Below are 24594 nucleotides of genomic sequence, written 5' to 3' on the forward strand. Positions count from 1 at the left end.
TCTCTATATAAGGGTTTCATATTATTAATAATAGACAAGCTTCCAAGAATTAACTTAATCTCTAAGAGAGATTAGATTAAAAGGAAGTAAGCTTTTTGGTTCATAACAATTTGGACTATGGTTAGATAGATTATGATATTTTACATTAAGAGTTTTGGTAATTTTCTATTTAATAATTGGTTTTGAAGTTTTCCTTTTTATATTAGTTTAAGAGTTTTCCATATTCTACAAAGTTGTATCTCTATATAAGGGTTTCATATTATTAATAATAGACAAGCTTCCAAGAATTAACTTTCTCTAAGAGAGATTAGATTAAAAGGAAGTAAGCTTTTTGGTTCATAACAATTTGGTATCAGAGCCGAACGATCCGATGGGAGACAAGGATTTCTAGAAATCCATATCTGTGAGTTGTGACAAGATGATTGCACAACTTGGTGAGATAATGGGGATTGCGAAAAACATTCAAGCGACGTTGAAGCAAGAGAGGATGAAAAAACAAGTAGAGTTGGAGACAATTATTTTGATGGAAAGCCTAGAGCTACTTGTATTTTCGGAGCCAGAGGAGTCTAACCTCATAGAGTCAGAGACACTATTGCAGCAAGGTCCATTGTTGGTTGTATTACAATCTAACAACATACTCGTGTTAGAATCTGAATGATCTCTGAACTCCAAGAAATCAACGATAGCACCAGTTGTGGTAAAATTTAGCTTCCTAATGGAATCAAACAACAGAGAGTCAGAGAAGTGGTTGCTACCATATGGCTGTCTAGATATCATTAGTTGGAGCTTGAGGACAAGCTCTGAATGGAAGAGGGGAATAATGATACGTGACTATGGTTAGATAGATTAGGATATTTTACATTAAGAGTTTTGGTAATTTTCTATTTAATAATTGGTTTTGAAGTTTTCATTTTTATATTAGTTTAAGAGTTTTCCATATTTTACAAAGTTGTATCTCTATATAAGGGTTTCATATTATTAATAATAGAGAAGCTTCCAGGAATTAACTTAATCTCTAAGAGAAAGGAAATAAGATTTTTGGTTCATATCATATCCATGGTAGCTTAATCGTTACATCACATAAAGAATAAATTAGAATTATATAAACTAATGTGAATCACAATTTTTGTGGACATTAAAAAAAAAGATTTACATTGTGAGATAGAGATTTGTGTTATTGTGAGAGATTTGAAACCCAAACTCTATCACAAAGACAAGAAATACGTCGAGAGGGATCGTTACGCAGCGACCAAACACGTGCTCCGCTTCGAGCCAAAGCTCAGTCGCTACATAGCGGCCAAACGCCCATCCCGTTTAGGTACTCTTATTCCCTTTTGTCCATTTTTGGAAACCATTTTTTCTTCTTAATTCAATGGACCTTGTAGCACTCGCTCGGTCGCTACGTAGCGACCGAACTCAAGCCGAAGCTCGGTTTAGCGACCGAGCGTTTGCTCGGTCGCTACGTAGCGACCGAGCTCGAACCAATCTCACGTTCCCTGCATTTTCAGTCCATGCATTCTCGTCTACCCTTCGATGCTATCTTCCGAATACCGTAGCGAACCCATCTCACGTTCCCCGCCATTTCTAAGTTATCAGTCAAACTTTACCGTAAAAACCGCGGAAAGTTCATTCTTTATCGAAAAAAGTCGTAATAAACGCTTCGAATCAAAAGACGGCCCAAAGGGACCTAAGACACGACTCGAGGCCCAACTTGCGATTTCTTAACCAACAGCCCGTAAACCGCATGTCGGTTTACGCTTGGTCCGCAAGGGAAGATAAATGTCAAGTTTCCGCGGATAAATAGGAAATTTTGAAGATAATTACGAAGATCAGAAAAAATGGAATATCTCCATTTTTATGCTATGGAGGCTTAAGGGCAGAAGAGGAAAGGCGTAAACCGACCTTGGAGCCAGTATATAAGGGGTCCTAGGCGAGAGGCATGGGGAGAGACTTTTTCAGAGCAAACTTAGCACTTAGAGCAATTAGGCATATTTCCGTTTTTGTTATTCGAGCTGCGACTCAACTAGGTTATTGCTGTCTTAGGGTTTTAGAACTAGGAATCTTGCCGACAGCTCTCGTAGCCCAGGCTCTTACCTTGTTGTAACGCTCGAACGCGAATTCGGAATAATATCTACTTTGCTCTCTTTTCGATTTCTTATACTTTATCGTTGTCATTGTTGTGTTCTGATTGCTTGGCGTGTGGTATTAACAGATATCTGGGACTTGATATTCCGTGATTTTAACGGTTCTAAACTCATTTTGGAGCAATTAAATGGTCGGTTTTAATTAATGTGTTGGTCTATTTGATACGTTTTGGTGTTCTTAAGTGTAATATGCAGGTTACTAGATAGCTTGCAAGAAAAGAACGCATTCGGGATTTATTCAGAAGCAAGATGGACCGAACAATGGACCGAATGAGAAGTATTGATCGCACAGGACATAGATCGACCGATCCATTGTCTGTGGATCGACCGATCCAGAGCTAAGAAGAAAAGCCGTACGGTTTCATGCACTAGATCGACCGATCCGACCACTGAGGATCGACCGATCCCACGCTCTACGGGCTCCACACGCACCAATGAGCTTTTCACTCCTTTTTACCCACTCCCTTCAATAATGGACGAAAGGAGAGAGGACTTTTGGGACTCAGAAGAGATTAGAGACGACCAAGAAGGAGATTTACAAGTTCTTGAGAGAGATTTGAGAGTTTTGTAACTTGTTTTGTGTGATTTGTGAAGATTTGTAAAGGAGTTCATCTCAAAACCATTTGGAGAAGATCTTCTGAACCTTTACTCTGTTTTAATACAATCTTATCATGTTTTCTTCATCAAAATCGTGTTGTTCTTACTTAGATATGTGTGAGTAGTCATCTAGTTGGGTTTAAGGGTTCTCATAGGGGATTTCTTGATGTTTTGATTCATAAAACGTGTGTAGACTAAGGGATTACGTTTTGGTTCTTCATCTAATGGATTTCTTACTGCTTGAACTGAATTGATCACTTAGTTCATGATATCAGATTGTTTGATGCACCGAAAGTGATTGTTTGAACTTCCGAAAATGCTTTAGATGAGCAAAGTGTCCTTAACCCTCGGAAGTTGATGTTATTGCGCTTTGTGAACATATTGAACATGTTCTTAATGCTTGTTTAGAAATTGAAACTCAGCGGAAGTTAGTGTGGAGATTTCTATAACATAGAGAATTAGCGCTACAGAAGTAGGTTAATTCTAATATCGTGTTTGAGTTCTAGACGGTTCTTAATATATCCCTGTGTCTGCCATTAATTGTATTTTGATTAAAAAGAAATCCCTGAGAATTCCCAATGCCCAACGTTTGCTTTAAAATAGTTTTCAAATCGTTTAAATCATCTTTTTACAGCTTGTTTATGTTTTGTGACACTAAAGAAAATTAAATAAAAACCATCAAAAATATATATTCGTTCACTGTAGCTATTAACTTGTCTGCAACTCTACGTGTGATCATCGGTCCCTGTGGATTCGATCCCGCATTACTACTGCGTACTTTACTGTGCACTTGCAGTTAGATAATCGGGTTAAAACTCGATACATCAAGTTTTTGGCGCCGTTGCCGGGGACCATTTGGTCACCCTAGAGTTAATGATCAGTTTAAGACTATAGCATTTTTATTTTATCTAATGTTTCTGTCTTTCTCTTTCTGTTTGTGTTTTCAGGTGAATGAGCGGATTTCATACTAGAAGCAAAGGATCATCGAATTTAATACCTTTGGAGTTAGAGCTCGGCCGCCTAGAGAGACAAGTGAAAAAGAAAAGACTTGAGTCCGCTGAAGAGGTTGAAATGGCTGAACACCAAGAAGACCAGTTTCAGGACAACCCGCAAAATCCAATTCCTGTAGATGAACGAGAAGGCAACAATGCTGGTGATAATCAGCAGGCTGGTGTAGCTGCAAGACAACAGGCTGGAGACTATGGCATGCCTAGGATGACGCTTGCACATTATGATACACCAGATGCATTCTATGCCGATCGTTCTGGGATTCGCCCACCTCCCATTGAGAGAAGAGACTTTGAGATCAAGACTGGTCTCATTAATTTGGTGGAGAAAAATCCGTTTCATGGAAACCCGTCTGAGGACCCGATGTATCACTTGGAGCATTTTGAGCGAGTCTGTGACACCAGCAGACATAATGGAGTTCCTCAAGGCGCTTTGAAATGCAGGTTGTTCCCGTTTTCCTTAGCTGATAAAGCTATCAGATGGTTAAAGTCCATCCCTCCAGGATCTCTTACTACATGGGAAGAGACAAGAGCTGCTTTTCTACAGCATTTCTTCACCAAGTCGAGGTCCACATATCTGAGAAGCAGAATTGGAAGCTTTCAGCAGCTTGATTCAGAAAGCTTTCATGAGGCTTGGGAGCGTTTCAAGGAGTACACACAGGACTGCCCTCACCATGGTTACACTGATGTGAGCTTGCTGAACATTTTCTATAATGGAGTTCATGAAGAGAGTCAAGATGCCATGGACACAGCAAGTAATGGTGATTTCATGACCAAGACTGTTGAAGAAGCTTACACCTTGCTGAACAACCTGTCATCCAGCAAAGCAAACCGCAAGTCAAGGTTTGACACCAGCCAGAAGGGTGTTGGTTATGAATCCAAGAAGATAGATGAGCTGAATGCCAAGATTGAGATGCTTCTCAAGAGAGATCAGAAATCTGTGAAATTTGTGGAGGAGCAAGGCTATCGTTCCTCACAAGAAACTGTTGGTGATGATTCAGATGATATGCAAGCTGATGTGAACTACATTGGTGGTCAAGGAAACTACAACAGAGGCTACAATCAGAACCTTGGATGGAGTCAAAATCAGCAAAATAATCTGTCTTACCGGAGCAACAATGTGGAGAATCCACAACATCAGTCCTACCCTCAGGCAGGAAACAGGCAAAACCAGAATCAGAACCAGAGTGTGTTCAACCAAGGATATCAGAACAGAAATCAATATCAGGGGAACAACTCGGGCAACTCAGGATTTCAGCAAAGGCAGCAGTACAACAATTACCAGAATCAAGGGAATGCCTCTTCGTCACAGTCTTCTCAGGATAACGAAATTAAGAAGATGCTGCAAATGGTGCTAGAAGGTCAGAAGAATAGCACTGCAGAGATAAACACCAAGGTGGATAACATGTATGGAGAGCTTAATGGGAAGTTTGAAGCTTTGAACACCCATTTGAAAGTTTTGGAAAAGCAAGTTGCCCAAACCGCCTCCAGCAGCAGAACAGCACCTGGATTTCTACCAGGGAAGTCAGAGACGAATCCCAAGGAGTTTGTGAATGCTGTAACACTTAGGAGTGGAAAAAAGATTGAGGGATCGAATAAGAAAGAGATCGACCGATCTCAGGAACAGATCGACCGATCCAAGGGGACTGAGATCGACCGATCTGGTCCATGTGGATCGACCGATCCCGTGTCAACGAAGCCAAATTCCTCTGAACCTGAAGAGGTGTATGTGGCGCCTCCTGCTTATGTTCCTAAGGCTCCATACCCATCCAGACCAAGGCAGAAGATCAAAGAACGTGAGTACGAGAAGCTAAAGAACCTTGTTGGGGAGTTACATGTGAGATTGCCATTCGTTGAAGCAGTGAAGATGGTACCTTCTCTTAAAAGGTACATGAAGGAGATTCTTACCGATAAGATGAGCCTAGAGCGTGGTGTGTTGATGCTCAATGAGGAATGTAGCGCAGTTCTACAAAATGTCATGCCTAAAAAGCGTGAAGATCCCGGAGCATTTGTTCTACCATGCCGCATTGGATCACTTACCTTTGAGAAGAGTCTCTGCGATCTGGGTTCAGGAGTGAGCCTAATGCCTTTCTCTGTCTCTGAGAGGCTAGGCATGACGAACTACAAACCTACAAGGATCTCCTTGGTCCTTGCTGACCGATCAGTGCGAAGACCAGTCGGTGTACTAGAAAACATCCCTGTTGGTGTTGGAAAGGGATATGTGCTTACCGATTTTGTAGTTCTGGAGCTGGAAGAGGAACCTAAAGATCCTCTCATTTTGGGCAGACCGTTTTTAGCTACTGCTGGAGCCATGATTGATGTACAGAATGGGCATATAGACTTACGTCTAGGAGACATGGCGATGAGATACAATGTGGAGAAGGTGCTGAAAAATCCGACTATTGATGGACAGACTTTCTGGGTTGATACATTGACTGAACTGGTGGAGGAAATGGATGAAGAGTTGCACACTGATGATCCTCTACAAGTCGCATTGACCCAAAGGGAGAGTGAGTTCGGGTTCATGAACCAAGAAGTGGTTGGATTTTCTGAGATTTTGGATTCAGCCTCACCGATTGAGAAGCATGTCGCCTATGTCAGCCTTGAAGACTCAGGCACCGATAAAACCGTCAAACCGTCATCCTCCCAACCAGATTGGAGTGAGGAGAATGCTCCAAAGGTGGAACTTAAAGCCCTCCCAGCTGGGCTGAGGTATGCATTCTTGGGACCGAATTCCACATATCCTGTTATTATTTGTGCTAACCTGAATAATGTGGAGACCGCTTTGCTTCTTTCAAAATTGCGAAAGTATAGAAAAGCATTGGGGTACTCTTTGGATGATATTACAGGTATTTCTCCAGATCTTTGCATGCACAAGATTCACTTGGAGGATGAGTCAAAGACGTCCATAGAGCACCAGCGAAGACTGAATCCCAAACTGATGGAAGTTGTGAAAAAGGAGATTCTAAAGCTGTTGAGTGCAGGGGTGATCTACCCAATTTCAGACAGCACTTGGGTGAGCCCGGTTCATGTGGTTCCTAAGAAGGGTGGCATCACTGTCATCACAAATGAGAAGGCTGAGCTGATTCCTACCAGAACAGTCACAGGGCATAGGATGTGCATTGACTACAGGAAGCTAAACTCAGCCACAAGGAAAGACCACTTCCCACTTCCTTTCATTGACCAGATGCTGGAAAGACTAGCCAACCACCCCTACTACTGTTTTCTCGATGGCTACTCCGGGTTCTTTCAGATACCCATTCATCCAGAGGACCAAGAGAAGACAACATTCACCTGTCCATACGGTACTTTTGCCTACAGGAGAATGCCCTTCGGATTGTGCAATGCTCCTGCCACTTTCCAGAGATGCATGATGTCGATCTTTACTGATCTTATTGAGGACATTATGGAGGTTTTTATGGACGATTTCTCAGTCTACGGTTCTTCATTTACCGACTGCCTTGCTAATCTGTGCAAGGTGCTGGAAAGATGTGAGGAGAAGAACTTGGTGCTAAATTGGGAGAAATGCCATTTCATGGTGAAAGATGGCATTGTTTTGGGTCACAGGATATCAGAGCAGGGTATCGAGGTTGACAAAGCAAAGATTGAAGTTATGACCAGCCTACAGCCTCCTAGGACAGTGAGGGATATTCGGAGTTTTCTGGGACATGCCGGTTTTTACAGGAGGTTTATCAAAGACTTCTCTATGATAGCGAGGCCACTCACCCGTCTGCTGTGCAAAGAAGCGAAGTTTGTTTTTGATGCTGACTGCCTCGCTGCGTTTCAGATTCTCAAGAAGTCTCTAGTCAGTGCTCCCATTGTGCAGCCACCAGATTGGGACTTGCCATTTGAAATAATGTGTGACGCAAGTGATTACGCGATTGGAGCTGTTTTGGGGCAGAGAAAAGACAAGAAACTCCATGTGATCTATTATGCCAGCCGAACGCTTGATGATGCTCAAATCAAGTATGCTACCACTGAGAAGGAGTTGCTGGCAGTAGTTTATGCTTTCGAGAAGTTCAGGTCCTATTTGGTGGGCTCGAAAGTAATTGTGCACACAGATCATGCAGCCTTGAAGTACCTGATGACGAAAAAAGATGCTAAACCGAGACTCTTAAGGTGGATCTTACTGCTACAGGAGTTTGATATTGAGATCAGAGACAAGAGAGGAGCAGAAAATGGAGTGGCAGATCATCTTTCGCGAATGAGAGTGGAAGCTGAAACACCACTGGATGATACATTACCCGAGGAGAATGTCTATGTGATCACCTTGCTGGAGGATGAGTATTTGGATCAGGCTGATTGCTGTGTCATGAGACAAATTCAGGATGATCTACCATGGTTTGCAGACTTTGCAAACTACCTATGTGCTGGAATTGAACCACCGAACCTGAAGGGGTATGAGAGGAAAAAGTTCATGAGAGATGTGAACCACTACTACTGGGATGATCCCTTCCTCTACAAGAGATGCTCAGATGGTTTATTCAGGAGATGTGTTCTGGAGAATGAGATGCAAGGGATTCTTTTCCACTGCCACAGTTCAGAATACGCAGGCCATTTTGCAACATTCAAGACGGTTTCTAAGGTCCTGCAGGCTGGTTACTGGTGGCCTACACTTTTCAGAGACGCCCATGAGTTTGTCTCAAAGTGTGATGCATGTCAGCGGAAGGGCAACATCAGTAAGAGAAATGAGATGCCCCAAAATTTCATCCTTGAAGTTGAAGTTTTTGATGTATGGGGAATTGATTTTATGGGCCCTTTCCCATCTTCTTATGGAAATGAGTACATCCTGGTTGCGGTTGATTATGTCTCCAAGTGGGTGGAAGCAGTAGCCAGCAAGACAAATGACTCTAGTGTTGTCAAGAAAATGTTCAAGACAGTCATTTTTCCAAGATTCGGGATCCCGAGAGTGGTTATTAGTGATGGAGGCTCTCACTTCATCAACAAGACGTTCGATAAACTGCTGAAGAAACATGGAGTAAAGCATAAGGTAGCTACACCTTATCATCCTCAGACAAGTGGGCAGGTTGAAATATCGAACCGAGAAATCAAGGGGATTTTGGAGAAGGCTGTAGGCAAAACAAGGAAAGACTGGGCTGTGAAGCTTGATGACGCCTTATGGGCGTATAGAACCGCCTACAAGACTCCCTTGGGCACCACTCCTTTTAATCTGGTCTATGGAAAGTCTTGTCACCTACCTGTGGAATTGGAGTACAGTGGTTTTTGGGCAACGAAGTTGATGAACTTCGACATTAAAACCGCTGCAGAAAGGAGGATGGTTCAGTTGAACGAGCTGGACGAGATTCGGTTGAACGCCTATGAGAACACCAAAATCTACAAGGAAAGAAATAAGGCGTGGCATGACAGAAAGATAATCCCGAGAGACTTCGCTGCTGGAGACAAAGTCCTTCTGTTCAACTCTAGACTCAAGCTATTTCCTGGAAAGCTTAAGTCTCGTTGGTCCGGACCTTTCACCATCACAGAGGTTAGACCTTATGGAGCTGTTGTCTTGGAAGAGAATGGGAGGAAGTTCACAGTCAATGGCCAGAGGCTAAAACCTTACTTCACAGATGCAAAACCCGAAGAAGGAACCAACATTCCTTTATCGGAACCTGATCTCGCCTAAGGACAACAAAATAGTCAGGCTCGCGACTTTAAACAAGCGCTGAGTGGGAGGCAACCCACATGGTTTGATTTTCTTTCTCTTTTGTGATTATGTTTTCTTGTGTGAATTGATTTTTGGTTGTGTTTTTAGATGATTTTCAGGCATGTATCACGATCAGGCAGAGATCGATCGATCCAACAGAAACAGAACGGGCGATCCATGTAAGAGATCGGTCGATCCGGGTGAGGTAGAGCGGTCGATTTCAGGAGAAGATCGGTCGATCCGACTCGTATGGATCGGTCGATCTAAGGTAAGTATTGCCCGGTTTGATTTCACTTAATTTAAACCGGAAAACACCCATAAAACACCCAACTCGCGAAAATATCGATCAAAACACATAATATTTCATCTTCCTCTCCTCTCAAACTCTCTCAAACCTCTCAAGAACACCAAATTCGATTTCCATCATCTCTCATCCGATTTTTGTAATTCTTGGTGCTAAACTCATTAGTTTTTCAAGCTCTATTCGTTTCTACCATCAGTTTTCATCAAGACACAGGTATGACTCTCTAATTTTGGAATCTAAAATCGCCCTAGGGTTTGATGTTGGGGAATCTCCGAATTCTAAATGGAATGGCATCTAGGATGGTTTATTTGTGATGATTATACTCATGGGTTACCTTGATTGCCAATTTCGTGGGTTGAATTGAGATTTTAGAGAAATAATTTCCAATGGTCATAATGTTGATAAAAGTTCAAATTAAAACTGAAATTCTAATTGTTTGAATGAAATACTTGAATATCCATGATGATTAACACTTTGCAGCATGATTTCTTTAAGAATTTATGAATTTGGAACTGAAAAATAAAAATTTTAATTTTGGAGTTTAATTGAAAAACGAAAATTGGAATGGAGTGTGATGTGTTATCTTGAGTTTTGAGAAGAGATGTGTGCTAAATATTTACATGTTTAGGGGATTGATCAGAATGATTTTATAAGAGTGTTTTTCTATTTGTCTCTTACTTGGGTTTTGATGAATTAATTTTGCAGATAATGCCTAAGAGACAGAAGAAGAAGGGTGAGCGTGGGAGTTCCTCGGTACAGACTGCTAGGCTCAGCACAAAGGGCAATTTCAGAAAGACGGATAGGTCTCATCCTGCGAATCGAGAGATAACCCAGCAGTGGGATATACATGATGATGATTTCTACGAGCAGATGAGGGGAGTGGAAATATGTCCGTCGCGCTTCGCTCACAGAGACACTACAGATGCATTGGGGATAACCGAGGATATTGAAGCCTTGTTCGAGAAGATTGGCCTGGGGTACATCTTCGATCTCCACTGTGATTGCTATGCTGATTTGACCAGGCAGTTCCTCGCATCAGCCCGCCTCTACCATCCTGACGAGGACAACCCGGTAGCTGATAAGGCGATGTTCTCCTTCATTGTGAACAGGCAGTTCCACTCCATGACCATCTTTCAGCTGTGCGACGTCTTTGGGTTCGAGAAAGGACGTCAATCTTGTGTTCCTGACTTCCCGGAACACAATGATTTCTGGAAATTCATCACTTCAGGAAACTTCATCTCTAGAGAGGCCAAGCAAGCTAGAATTCGTAGCCCTGTTCTGCGATATGCAGTGAGAGTGATCAGCAGTGTTATCTATGGGAAGACAGAACCCGCTGCAGTGACAAAAGATGAGCTAGCTCTTCTGTTCATCGGGGCTGGACACCTATGGCCTCAGGGCGCAGACATTACCTATGTTAGCGGGAAGGACATAAACATAGGAGCTGTGATCGCGGAGAAGCTTGCGTACTTCAAAGTTTCAGACACGAAGAGATGTGGGTTTGGAGCGGTCATCGCACGGATCTTAAGGCAATGTGGAGTGTTTCTTCCACCTTTTGACAGAGTGGTGGATAAGAAGGGGAATCATCAGAACTTTTTCGACATGAGAGCACTCATTAGCAGCCACTACCTCACCGGCCCTTGGCGAGGTAGCATCGACAAGTCAGCCCCTCATATCTACCAGTTCCATGACCCACAAGGGAGAGAGCAATTTGTCAAACTACCCTATACCGCCATCACCGCGCTGACTGATCCAGGTGCTCTCATATTTCTACCACCGCCTGCATTTCTCTGCGCCAGACCCGCGACACTGAAGAAGAAAGGAGTCGCATCATCATCGACACACCAGCAGGCACCACATGATGATATAGAGGAGGAGCCTGAAGATGAGGAAAGTCTTTTCCCCACGGATTTCACTCCGTATATGCTGCCACCAGCACCTCCCGCTACTGCATCCGCTGCTGAGATCAACGCTTGGTCCATCAAGAGCCACCAAACCAACAACTCCATACTGCTGAAGATGTGGAAGGGAATCTGCAACATTAAGAAGGGATGCGCATCACAACCAGCTGTTTCTGGAGATAGCGATGACGACTCAAGCGCTCACGACACCGCTGCTGGACCTGAGGCAGCGGAGGACTCTGATGATGATGGAGCATTGGAGAGGCGCTCGAAGAGGCGTACTGACCGCAACGCCTGATCGGTAATCTCTCTTGGAATTATTTTCACACCGAGACGGTGTGAAGTAAGTCTGGGGGAGGATGCTACATATGTACCATATTGCATTATTTCTTTCATTTTCTTAGTTTATCGGATTTGCTTGTGTTTTAAAAACTCTCTACGCATTTTTATCAGACCCTGTGATGATTATTAGACTATTTCCTTGTGTGTTGTGCATTACATTTCATATTGGCCATTTTTCAGGACTGTTAGCGCAGACAAACCGAGGAACCACTTGACCAAACAACCTCTCCTTAAATCTTTTATCAAGTCTCGGTGAATTGTAATCGACTCAACTATTTTTGACCATTAATGAATTTAATTTCTTTTGACCAGGAATCAACATCAGGAAACGGTACACCATATACACATTCAGGATTTTCTTTACCACATTTTACCACTCTTTAATAATCCTGAATGGCCAGACTCATCAATAGTTTGGTACCACACCTACACCTTACCCTTTTATTTCATCTCCATGCATTCTTACACACTAATCATATGTGCATACATGTGCAAAAACAATGGAGAGATTAGTGTAGACATGGTTCATCCGACTGCTTAGGTAGGATCGGAACATTTAGGTGGTTAGACACGGACCTGTGTGTCTAGAGGTGTAAATTGAAAAATTGGGTGTTGAAAGTGTGTGATTGCATCGCAGTGTATATATTCGATTTCGGTTTGTATAAGTTTTCGTTCTGAAATATAAAAAAAAAAAAAATAAATAAAAAAATAAATAAATAAATCAGATATGAATCGATTGATCACCACAAAACATTTGCAAGTAATCGGTCGATTCTAAAAAAAAAAAAACAAGAGTTAATGATCCTACTGAATGAGATATAAACATGAACTCTCTTTTTTTTTTTTTAGAATCGACCGATTACTTGCAAATGTTTTGTGGTGATCAATCGATTCATATCTGATTTTTTTTTTTTTTTTTTTGTTTTGATATTTCAGAACGAAAACTTATACAAACCGAAATCGAATATATACACTGCGATGCAATCACACACTTTCAACACCCAATTTTTCTATTTACACCTCTAGACACACAGGTCCGTGTCTAACCACCTAAATGTTGACACACAGGTCCGTGTCTAACCACCTAAATGTTCCGATCCTACCTAAGCAGTCGGATGAACCATGTCTACCCTAATCTCTCCATTGTTTTTGCACATGTATGCACATATGATCAGTGTGTAAGAATGCATTGAGATGAAATAAAAGGGTAAGGTGTAGGTGTGGTACCAAACTATTGATGAGTCTGGCCATTCAGGATTATTAAAGAGTGGTAAAATGTGGTAAAGAAAATCCTGAATGTGTATATGGTGTACCGTTTCCTGATGTTGATTCCTGGTCAAAAGAAATTAAATTCATTAATGGTCAAAAATAGTTGAGTCGATTACAATTCACCGAGACTTGATAAAAGATTTAAGGAGAGGTTGTTTGGTCAAGTGGTTCCTCGGTTTGTCTGCGCTAACAGTCCTGAAAAATGGCCAATATGAAATGTAATGCACAACACACAAGGAAATAGTCTAATAATCATCACAGGGTCTGATAAAAATGCGTAGAGAGTTTTTAAAACACAAGCAAATCCGATAAACTAAGAAAATGAAAGAAATAATGCAATATGGTACATAAGTAGCATCCTCCCCCAGACTTACTTCACACCGTCTCGGTGTGAAAATAATTCCAAGAGAGATTACCGATCAGGCGTTGCGGTCAGTGCGCCTCTTCGAGCGCCTCTCCAATGCTCCATCATCATCAGAGTCCTCCGCTGCCTCAGGTCCAGCAGCGGTGTCGTGAGCGCTTGAGTCGTCATCGCTATCTCCAGAAACAGCTGGCTGTGATGCGCATCCCTTCTTAATGTTGCAGATTCCCTTCCACATCTTCAGCAGTATGGAGTTGTTGGTTTGATGGCTCTTGATGGACCAAGCGTTGATCTCAGCAGCGGATGCAGTAGCGGGAGGTGCTGGTGGCAGCATATACGGAGTGAAATCCGTGGGGAAAAGACTTTCCTCATCTTCAGGCTCCTCCTCTATATCATCATGTGGTGCCTGCTGGTGTGTCGATGATGATGCGACTCCTTTCTTCTTCAGTGTCGCGGGTCTGGCGCAGAGAAATGCAGGCGGTGGTAGAAATATGAGAGCACCTGGATCAGTCAGCGCGGTGATGGCGGTATAGGGTAGTTTGACAAATTGCTCTCTCCCTTGTGGGTCATGGAACTGGTAGATATGAGGGGCTGACTTGTCGATGCTACCTCGCCAAGGGCCGGTGAGGTAGTGGCTGCTAATGAGTGCTCTCATGTCGAAAAAGTTCTGATGATTCCCCTTCTTATCCACCACTCTGTCAAAAGGTGGAAGAAACACTCCACATTGCCTTAAGATCCGTGCGATGACCGCTCCAAACCCACATCTCTTCGTGTCTGAAACTTTGAAGTACGCAAGCTTCTCCGCGATCACAGCTCCTATGTTTATGTCCTTCCCGCTAACATAGGTAATGTCTGCGCCCTGAGGCCATAGGTGTCCAGCCCCGATGAACAGAAGAGCTAGCTCATCTTTTGTCACTGCAGCGGGTTCTGTCTTCCCATAGATAACACTGCTGATCACTCTCACTGCATATCGCAGAACAGGGCTACGAATTCTAGCTTGCTTGGCCTCTCTAGAGATGAAGTTTCCTGAAGTGATGAATTTCCAGAAATCATTGTGTTCCGGGAAGTCAGGAACACAAGATTGACGTCCTTTCTCGAACCCAAAGACGTCGCACAGCTGAAAGATGGTCATGGAGTGGAACTGCCTGTTCACAATGAAGGAGAACATCGCCTTATCAGCTACCGGGTTGTCCTCGTCAGGATGGTAGAGGCGGGCTGATGCGAGGAACTGCCTGGTCAAATCAGCATAGCAATCACAGTGGAGATCGAAGATGTACCCCAGGCCAATCTTCTCGAACAAGGCTTTAATATCCTCGGTTATCCCCAATGCATCTGTAGTGTCTCTGTGAGCGAAGCGCGACGGACATATTTCCACTCCCTTCATCTGCTCGTAGAAATCATCATCATGTATATCCCACTGCTGGGTTATCTCTCGATTCGCAGGATGAGACCTATCCGTCTTTCTGAAATTGCCCTTTGTGCTGAGCCTAGCAGTCTGTACCGAGGAACTCCCACGCTCACCCTTCTTCTTCTGTCTCTTAGGCATTATCTGCAAAATTAATTCATCAAAACCCAAGTAAGAGACAAATAGAAAAACACTCTTATAAAATCAATTCTGATCAATCCCCTAAACATGTAAATATTTAGCACACATCTCTTCTCAAAACTCAAGATAACACATCACACTCCATTCCAATTTTCGTTTTTCAATTAAACTCCAAAAATAAAATTTTTATTTTTCAGTTCCAAATTCATAAATGCTTAAAGAAATCATGCTGCAAAGTGTTAATCATCATGGATATTCAAGTATTTCATTCAAACAATTCGAATTTCAGTTTTAATTTGAACTTTTATCAACATTATGACCATTGGAAATTATTTCTCTAAAATCTCAATTCAACCCACGAAATTGGCAATCAAGGTAACCCATGAGTATAATCATCACAAATAAACCATCCTAGATGCCATTCTATTTAGAATTCGGAGATTCCCCAACATCAAACCCTAGGGCGATTTTAGATTCCAAAATTAGAGAGTCATACCTGTGTCTTGATGAAAACTGATGGTAGAAACGGAACGGATAGAGCTTGAAAAACTAATGAGTTTAGCACCAAGAATTACAAAAATCGGATGAGAGATGATGGAAATCGAATTTGGTGTTCTTGAGAGGTTTGAGAGAGTTTGAGAGGAGAGGAAGATGAAATATTATGTGTTTTGATCGATATTTTCGCGAGTTGGGTGTTTTATGGGTGTTTTCCGGTTTAAATTAAGTGAAATCAAACCGGGCAATACTTACCTTAGATCGTCCGATCCATACGATTCGGATCGACCGATCTTCTCCTGAATCGACCGCTCTACCTCACCCGGATCGACCGATCTCTTACATGGATCGCCCGTTCTGTTTCTGTTGGATCGATCGATCTCTGCCTGATCGTGATACATGCCTGAAAATCATCTAAAAACACAACCAAAAATCAATTCACACAAGAAAACATAATCACAAAAGAGAAAGAAAATCAAACCATGTGGGTTGCCTCCCACTCAGCGCTTGTTTAAAGTCGCGAGCCTGACTATTTTGTTGTCCTTAGGCGAGATCAGGTTCCGATAAAGGAATGTTGGTTCCTTCTTCGGGTTTTGCATCTGTGAAGTAAGGTTTTAGCCTCTGGCCATTGACTGTGAACTTCCTCCCATTCTCTTCCAAGACAACAGCTCCATAAGGTCTAACCTCTGTGATGGTGAAAGGTCCGGACCAACGAGACTTAAGCTTTCCAGGAAATAGCTTGAGTCTAGAGTTGAACAGAAGGACTTTGTCTCCAGCAGCGAAGTCTCTCGGGATTATCTTTCTGTCATGCCACGCCTTAGTTCTTTCCTTGTAGATTTTGGTGTTCTCATAGGCGTTCAACCGAATCTCGTCCAGCTCGTTCAACTGAACCATCCTCCTTTCTGCAGCGGTTTTAATGTCGAAGTTCATCAACTTCGTTGCCCAAAAACCACTGTACTCCAATTCCACAGGTAGGTGACAAGACTTTCCATAGACCAGATTAAAAGGAGTGGTGCCCAAGGGAGTCTTGTAGGCGGTTCTATACGCCCATAAGGCGTCATCAAGCTTCACAGCCCAGTCTTTCCTTGTTTTGCCTACAGCCTTCTCCAAAATCCCCTTGATTTCTCGGTTCGATATTTCAACCTGCCCACTTGTCTGAGGATGATAAGGTGTAGCTACCTTATGCTTTACTCCATGTTTCTTCAGCAGTTTATCGAACGTCTTGTTGATGAAGTGAGAGCCTCCATCACTAATAACCACTCTCGGGATCCCGAATCTTGGAAAAATGACTGTCTTGAACATTTTCTTGACAACACTAGAGTCATTTGTCTTGCTGGCTACTGCTTCCACCCACTTGGAGACATAATCAACCGCAACCAGGATGTACTCATTTCCATAAGAAGATGGGAAAGGGCCCATAAAATCAATTCCCCATACATCAAAAACTTCAACTTCAAGGATGAAATTTTGGGGCATCTCATTTCTCTTACTGATGTTGCCCTTCCGCTGACATGCATCACACTTTGAGACAAACTCATGGGCGTCTCTGAAAAGTGTAGGCCACCAGTAACCAGCCTGCAGGACCTTAGAAACCGTCTTGAATGTTGCAAAATGGCCTGCGTATTCTGAACTGTGGCAGTGGAAAAGAATCCCTTGCATCTCATTCTCCAGAACACATCTCCTGAATAAACCATCTGAGCATCTCTTGTAGAGGAAGGGATCATCCCAGTAGTAGTGGTTCACATCTCTCATGAACTTTTCCTCTCATACCCCTTCAGGTTCGGTGGTTCAATTCCAGCACATAGGTAGTTTGCAAAGTCTGCAAACCATGGGAGATCATCCTGAATTTGTCTCATGACACAGCAATCAGCCTGATCCAAATACTCATCCTCCAGCAAGGTGATCACATAGACATTCTCCTCGGGTAATGTATCATCCAGTGGTGTTTCAGCTTCCACTCTCATTCGGGAAAGATGATCTGCCACTCCATTTTCTGCTCCTCTCTTGTCTCTGATCTCAATATCAAACTCCTGTAGCAGTAAGATCCACCTTAAGAGTCTCGGTTTAGCATCTTTTTTCGTCATCAGGTACTTCAAGGCTGCATGATCTGTGTGCACAATTACTTTCGAGCCCACCAAATAGGACCTGAACTTCTCGAAAGCATAAACTACTGCCAGCAACTCCTTCTCAGTGGTAGCATACTTGATTTGAGCATCATCAAGCGTTCGGCTGGCATAATAGATCACATGGAGTTTCTTGTCTTTTCTCTGCCCCAAAACAGCTCCAATCGCGTAATCACTTGCGTCACACATTATTTCAAATGGCAAGTCCCAATCTGGTGGCTGCACAATGGGAGCACTGACTAGAGACTTCTTGAGAATCTGAAACGCAGCGAGGCAGTCAGCATCAAAAACAAACTTCGCTTCTTTGCACAGCAGACGGGTGAGTGGCCTCGCTATCATAGAGAAGTCTTTGATAAACCTCCTGTAAAAACCGGCATGTCCCAGAAAACTCCGAATATCCCTCACTGTCCTAGGAGGCTGTAGGCTGGTCATAACTTCAATCTTTGCTTTGTCAACCTCGATACCCTGCTCTGATATCCTGTGACCCAAAACAATGCCATCTTTCACCATGAAATGGCACTTCTCCCAATTTAGCACCAAGTTCTTCTCCTCACATCTTTCCAGCACCTTGCACAGATTAGCAAGGCAGTCGGTAAATGAAGAACCGTAGACTGAGAAATCGTCCATAAAAACCTCCATAATGTCCTCAATAAGATCAGTAAAGATCGACATCATGCATCTCTGGAAAGTGGCAGGAGCATTGCACAATCCGAAGGGCATTCTCCTGTAGGCAAAAGTACCGTATGGACAGGTGAATGTTGTCTTCTCTTGGTCCTCTGGATGAATGGGTATCTGAAAGAACCCGGAGTAGCCATCGAGAAAACAGTAGTAGGGGTGGTTGGCTAGTCTTTCCAGCATCTGGTCAATGAAAGGAAGTGGGAAGTGGTCCTTCCTTGTGGCTGAGTTTAGCTTCCTGTAGTCAATGCACATCCTATGCCCTGTGACTGTTCTGGTAGGAATCAGCTCAGCCTTCTCATTTGTGATGACAGTGATGCCACCCTTCTTAGGAACCACATGAACCGGGCTCACCCAAGTGCTGTCTGAAATTGGGTAGATCACCCCTGCACTCAACAGCTTTAGAATCTCCTTTTTCACAACTTCCATCAGTTTGGGATTCAGTCTTCGCTGGTGCTCTATGGACGTCTTTGACTCATCCTCCAAGTGAATCTTGTGCATGCAAAGATCTGGAGAAATACCTGTAATATCATCCAAAGAGTACCCCAATGCTTTTCTATACTTTCGCAATTTTGAAAGAAGCAAAGCGGTCTCCACATTATTCAGGTTAGCACAAATAATAACAGGATATGTGGAATTCGGTCCCAAGAATGCATACCTCAGCCCAGCTGGGAGGGCTTTAAGTTCCACCTTTGGAGCATTCTCCTCACTCCAATCTGGTTGGGAGGATGACGGTTTGACGGTTTTATCGGTGCCTGAGTCTTCAAGGCTGACATAGGCGACATGCTTCTCAATCGGTGAGGCTGAATCCAAAATCTCAGAAAATCCAACCACTTCTTGGTTCATGAACCCGAACTCACTCTCCCTTTGGGTCAATGCGACTTGTAGAGGATCATCAGTGTGCAACTCTTCATCCATTTCCTCCACCAGTTCAGTCAATGTATCAACCCAGAAAGTCTGTCCATCAATAGTCGGATTTTTCAGCACCTTCTCCACATTGTATCTCATCGCCATGTCTCCTAGACGTAAGTCTATATGCCCATTCTGTACATCAATCATGGCTCCAGCAGTAGCTAAAAACGGTCTGCCCAAAATGAGAGGATCTTTAGGTTCCTCTTCCAGCTCCAGAACTACAAAATCGGTAAGCACATATCCCTTTCCAACACCAACAGGGATGTTTTCTAGTACACCGACTGGTCTTCGCACTGATCGGTCAGCAAGGACCAAGGAGATCCTTGTAGGTTTGTAGTTCGTCATGCCTAGCCTCTCAGAGACAGAGAAAGGCATTAGGCTCACTCCTGAACCCAGATCGCAGAGACTCTTCTCAAAGGTAAGTGATCCAATGCGGCATGGTAGAACAAATGCTCCGGGATCTTCACGCTTTTTAGGCATGACATTTTGTAGAACTGCGCTACATTCCTCATTGAGCATCAACACACCACGCTCTAGGCTCATCTTATCGGTAAGAATCTCCTTCATGTACCTTTTAAGAGAAGGTACCATCTTCACCGCTTCAACGAATGGCAATCTCACATGTAACTCCCCAACAAGGTTCTTTAGCTTCTCGTACTCACGTTCTTTGATCTTCTGCCTTGGTCTGGATGGGTATGGAGCCTTAGGAACATAAGCAGGAGGCGCCACATACACCTCTTCAGGTTCAGAGGAATTTGGCTTCGTTGACACGGGATCGGTCGATCCACATGGACCGGATCGGTCGATCTCCGTCCCCTTGGATCGGTCGATCTGTTCCTGAGATCGGTCGATCTCTTTCTTATTCGATCCCTCAATCGTTTTTCCACTCCTAAGTGTTACAGCATTCACAAACTCCTTGGGATTCGTCTCTGACTTCCCTGGTAGAAATCCAGGTGCTGTTCTGCTGCTGGAGGCGGTTTGAGCAACTTGCTTTTCCAAAACTTTCAAATGGGTGTTCAAAGCTTCAAACTTCCCATTAAGCTCTCCATACATGTTATCCACCTTGGTGTTTATCTCTGCAGTGCTATTCTTCTGACCTTCTAGCACCATTTGCAGCATCTTCTTAATTTCGTTATCCTGAGAAGACTGTGACGAAGAGGCATTCCCTTGATTCTGGTAGTTGTTGTACTGCTGCCTTTGCTGAAATCCTGAGTTGCCCGAGTTGTTCCCCTGATATTGATTTCTGTTCTGATATCCTTGGTTGAACACACTCTGGTTCTGATTCTGGTTCTGCCTGTTTCCTGCCTGAGGGTAGGACTGATGTTGTGGATTCTCCACATTGTTGCTCCGGTAAGACAGATTATTTTGCTGATTTTGACTCCATCCAAGGTTCTGATTGTAGCCTCTGTTGTAGTTTCCTTGACCACCAATGTAGTTCACATCAGCTTGCATATCATCTGAATCATCACCAACAGTTTCTTGTGAGGAACGATAGCCTTGCTCCTCCACAAATTTCACAGATTTCTGATCTCTCTTGAGAAGCATCTCAATCTTGGCATTCAGCTCATCTATCTTCTTGGATTCATAACCAACACCCTTCTGGCTGGTGTCAAACCTTGACTTGCGGTTTGCTTTGCTGGATGACAGGTTGTTCAGCAAGGTGTAAGCTTCTTCAACAGTCTTGGTCATGAAATCACCATTACTTGCTGTGTCCATGGCATCTTGACTCTCTTCATGAACTCCATTATAGAAAATGTTCAGCAAGCTCACATCAGTGTAACCATGGTGAGGGCAGTCCTGTGTGTACTCCTTGAAACGCTCCCAAGCCTCATGAAAGCTTTCTGAATCAAGCTGCTGAAAGCTTCCAATTCTGCTTCTCAGATATGTGGACCTTGACTTGGTGAAGAAATGCTGTAGAAAAGCAGCTCTTGTCTCTTCCCATGTAGTAAGAGATCCTGGAGGGATGGACTTTAACCATCTGATAGCTTTATCAGCTAAGGAAAACGGGAACAACCTGCATTTCAAAGCGCCTTGAGGAACTCCATTATGTCTGCTGGTGTCACAGACTCGCTCAAAATGCTCCAAGTGATACATCGGGTCCTCAGACGGGTTTCCATGAAACGGATTTTTCTCCACCAAATTAATGAGACCAGTCTTGATCTCAAAGTCTCTTCTCTCAATGGGAGGTGGGCGAATCCCAGAACGATCGGCATAGAATGCATCTGGTGTATCATAATGTGCAAGCGTCATCCTAGGCATGCCATAGTCTCCAGCCTGTTGTCTTGCAGCTACACCAGCCTGCTGATTATCACCAGCATTGTTGCCTTCTCGTTCATCTACAGGAATTGGATTTTGCGGGTTGTCCTGAAACTGGTCTTCTTGGTGTTCAGCCATTTCAACCTCTTCAGCGGACTCAAGTCTTTTCTTTTTCACTTGTCTCTCTAGGCGGCCGAGCTCTAACTCCAAAGGTATTAAATTCGATGATCCTTTGCTTCTAGTATGAAATCCGCTCATTCACCTGAAAACACAAACAGAAAGAGAAAGACAGAAACATTAGACAAAATAAAAATGCTATAGTCTTAAACTGATCATTAACTCTAGGGTGACCAAATGGTCCCCGGCAACGGCGCCAAAAACTTGATGTGTCGAGTTTTAACCCGATTACCTAACTGCAAGTGCACAGTAAAGTACGCAGTAGTAATGCGGGATCGAATCCACAGGGACCGATGATCACACGTAGAGTTGCAGACAAGTTAATGGCTACAGCGAACGAAAATATATTTTTGATGGTTTTTATTTAATTTTCTTTAGTGTCACAAAACATAAACAAGCTGTAAAAAGATGATTTAAACGATTTGAAAACTATTTTAAAACAAACGTTGGGCATTGGGAATTCTCAGGGATTTCTTTTTAATCAAGATACAATTAATGGCAGACACAGGGATATATTAAGAACCGTCTAGAACTCAAACACGATATTAGAATTAACCTACTTCCGTAGCGCTAATTCTCTATGTTATAGAAATCTCCACACTAACTTCCGCTGAGTTTCAATTTCTAAACAAGCATTAAGAACAGGTTCAATATGTTCACAAAGCGCAATAACATCAACTTCCGAGGGTTAAGGACACTTTGCTCATCTAAAGTATTTTCGGAAGTTCAAACAATCACTTTCGGTGCATCAAACAATCTGATATCATGAACTAAGTGATCAATTCAGTTCAAGCAGTAAGAAATCCATTAGATGAAGAACCAAAACGTAATCCCTTAGTCTACACACGTTTTATGAATCAAAACATCAAGAAATCCCCTATGAGAACCCTTAAACCCAACTAGATGACTACTCACACATAACTAAGCAAGAACAACACGATTTTGATGAAGAAAACATGATAAGATTGTATTAAAACAGAGTAAAGGTTCAGAAGATCTTCTCCAAATGGTTTTGAGATGAACTCCTTTACAAATCTTCACAAATCACACAAAACAAGTTACAAAACTCTCAAATCTCTCTCAAGAACTTGTAAATCTCCTTCTTGGTCGTCTCTAATCTCTTCTGAGTCCCAAAAGTCCTCTCTCCTCGTCCATTATTGAAGGGAGTGGGTAAAAAGGAGTGAAAAGCTCATTGGTGCGTGTGGAGCCCGTAGAGCGTGGGATCGGTCGATCCTCAGTGGTCGGATCGGTCGATCTAGTGCATGAAACCGTACGGCTTTTCTTCTTAGCTCTGGATCGGTCGATCCACAGACAATGGATCGGTCGATCTATGTCCTGTGCGATCAATACTTCTCATTCGGTCCATTGTTCGGTCCATCTTGCTTCTGAATAAATCCCGAATGCGTTCTTTTCTTGCAAGCTATCTAGTAACCTGCATATTACACTTAAGAACACCAAAACGCATCAAATAGACCAAAACATTAATTAAAACCGACCATTTAATTGCTCCAAAACGAGTTTAGAACCATTTAATTGGTTCTTCATCTAATGGATTTCTTACTGCTTGAACTGAATTGATCACTTAGTTCATGATATCAGATTGTTTGATGCACCGAAAGTGATTGTTTGAACTTCCGAAAATGCTTTAGATGAGCAAAGTGTCCTTAACCCTCGGAAGTTGATGTTATTGCGCTTTGTGAACATATTGAACCTGTTCTTAATGCTTGTTTAGAAATTGAAACTCAGCGGAAGTTAGTGTGGAGATTTCTATAACATAGAGAATTAGCACTACGGAAGTAGGTTAATTCTAATATCGTGTTTGAGTTCTAGACGGTTCTTAATATATCCCTGTGTCTGCCATTAATTGTATTTTGATTAAAAAGAAATCCCTGAGAATTCCCAATGCCCAACGTTTGCTTTAAAATAGTTTTCAAATCGTTTAAATCATCTTTTTACAGCTTGTTTATGTTTTGTGACACTAAAGAAAATTAAATAAAAACCATCAAAAATATATATTCGTTCGCTGTAGCTATTAACTTGTCTGCAACTCTACGTGTGATCATCGGTCCCTGTGGATTCGATCCCGCATTACTACTGCGTACTTTACTGTGCACTTGCAGTTAGATAATCGGGTTAAAACTCGATACATCAAGTTTTTGGCGCCGTTGCCGGGGATATATTAAGAACATAAACAAGCTGTAAAAAGATGATTTAAACGATTTGAAAACTATTTTAAAGCAAACGTTGGGCATTGGAAATTCTCAGGGATTTCTTTTTAATCAAAATACAATTAATGGCAGACACAGGGATATATTAAGAACCGTCTAGAACTCAAACACGATATTAGAATTAACCTACTTCCGTAGCGCTAATTCTCTATGTCGTGTTTGAGTTCTAGACGGTTCTTAATATACCCGGGCGAAGCCACCAAGGATGCTACTTATGTACCATATTGCATTATTTCTTTCATTTTCTTAGTTTATCGGATTTGCTTGTGTTTTAAAAACTCTCTACGCATTTTTATCAGACCCTGTGATGATTATTAGACTATTTCCTTGTGTGTTGTGCATTACATTTCATATTGGCCATTTTTCAGGACTGTTAGCGCAGACAAACCGAGGAACCACTTGACCAAACAACCTCTCCTTAAATCTTTTATCAAGTCTTGGTGAATTGTAATCGACTCAACTATTTTTGACCATTAATGAATTTAATTTCTTTTGACCAGGAATCAACATCAGGAAACGGTACACCATATACACATTCAGGATTTTCTTTACCACATTTTACCACTCTTTAATAATCCTGAATGGCCAGACTCATCAATAGTTTGGTACCACA

General features: G+C 42.5%; 2 protein-coding genes and 2 non-coding genes across 4 annotated transcripts; 2 read left to right on the forward strand and 2 right to left on the reverse strand.

Moving 5' to 3' along the window:
* Positions 1-4322: 4322 nt before the first annotated feature.
* LOC125590876 lies at positions 4323-4429 on the reverse strand. Its single transcript, XR_007326878.1, has one exon. It is a non-coding gene; the product is annotated as a small nucleolar RNA R71 (small nucleolar RNA).
* A 2434-nt stretch (positions 4430-6863) lies between these two features.
* On the forward strand, positions 6864-10333 carry LOC125590605. Its single transcript, XM_048764228.1, has 3 exons — positions 6864-7307; positions 7422-8162; positions 8481-10333. Exons 1-3 carry the CDS (start codon positions 6864-6866, stop codon positions 9372-9374), a joined length of 2079 nt encoding a protein of 692 aa, XP_048620185.1. The 3' UTR covers positions 9375-10333.
* A 5293-nt stretch (positions 10334-15626) lies between these two features.
* Positions 15627-18663, reverse strand: LOC106408152. The gene is made up of 3 exons (XM_048762266.1): positions 18220-18663; positions 17367-18105; positions 15627-17055 (listed from the first exon to the last, which is right to left on the reverse strand). The coding sequence occupies exons 1-3, from the start codon at positions 18661-18663 to the stop codon at positions 16154-16156; spliced, it is 2085 nt and encodes a 694-aa protein (XP_048618223.1). The 3' UTR covers positions 15627-16153.
* A 2434-nt stretch (positions 18664-21097) lies between these two features.
* LOC125590877 lies at positions 21098-21204 on the forward strand. Its single transcript, XR_007326879.1, has one exon. It is a non-coding gene; the product is annotated as a small nucleolar RNA R71 (small nucleolar RNA).
* Positions 21205-24594: the final 3390 nt, after the last annotated feature.

This window comes from Brassica napus, chromosome C7 (assembly GCF_020379485.1).
Source record: "Brassica napus cultivar Da-Ae chromosome C7, Da-Ae, whole genome shotgun sequence".
NCBI lineage: Eukaryota > Viridiplantae > Streptophyta > Magnoliopsida > Brassicales > Brassicaceae > Brassica > Brassica napus.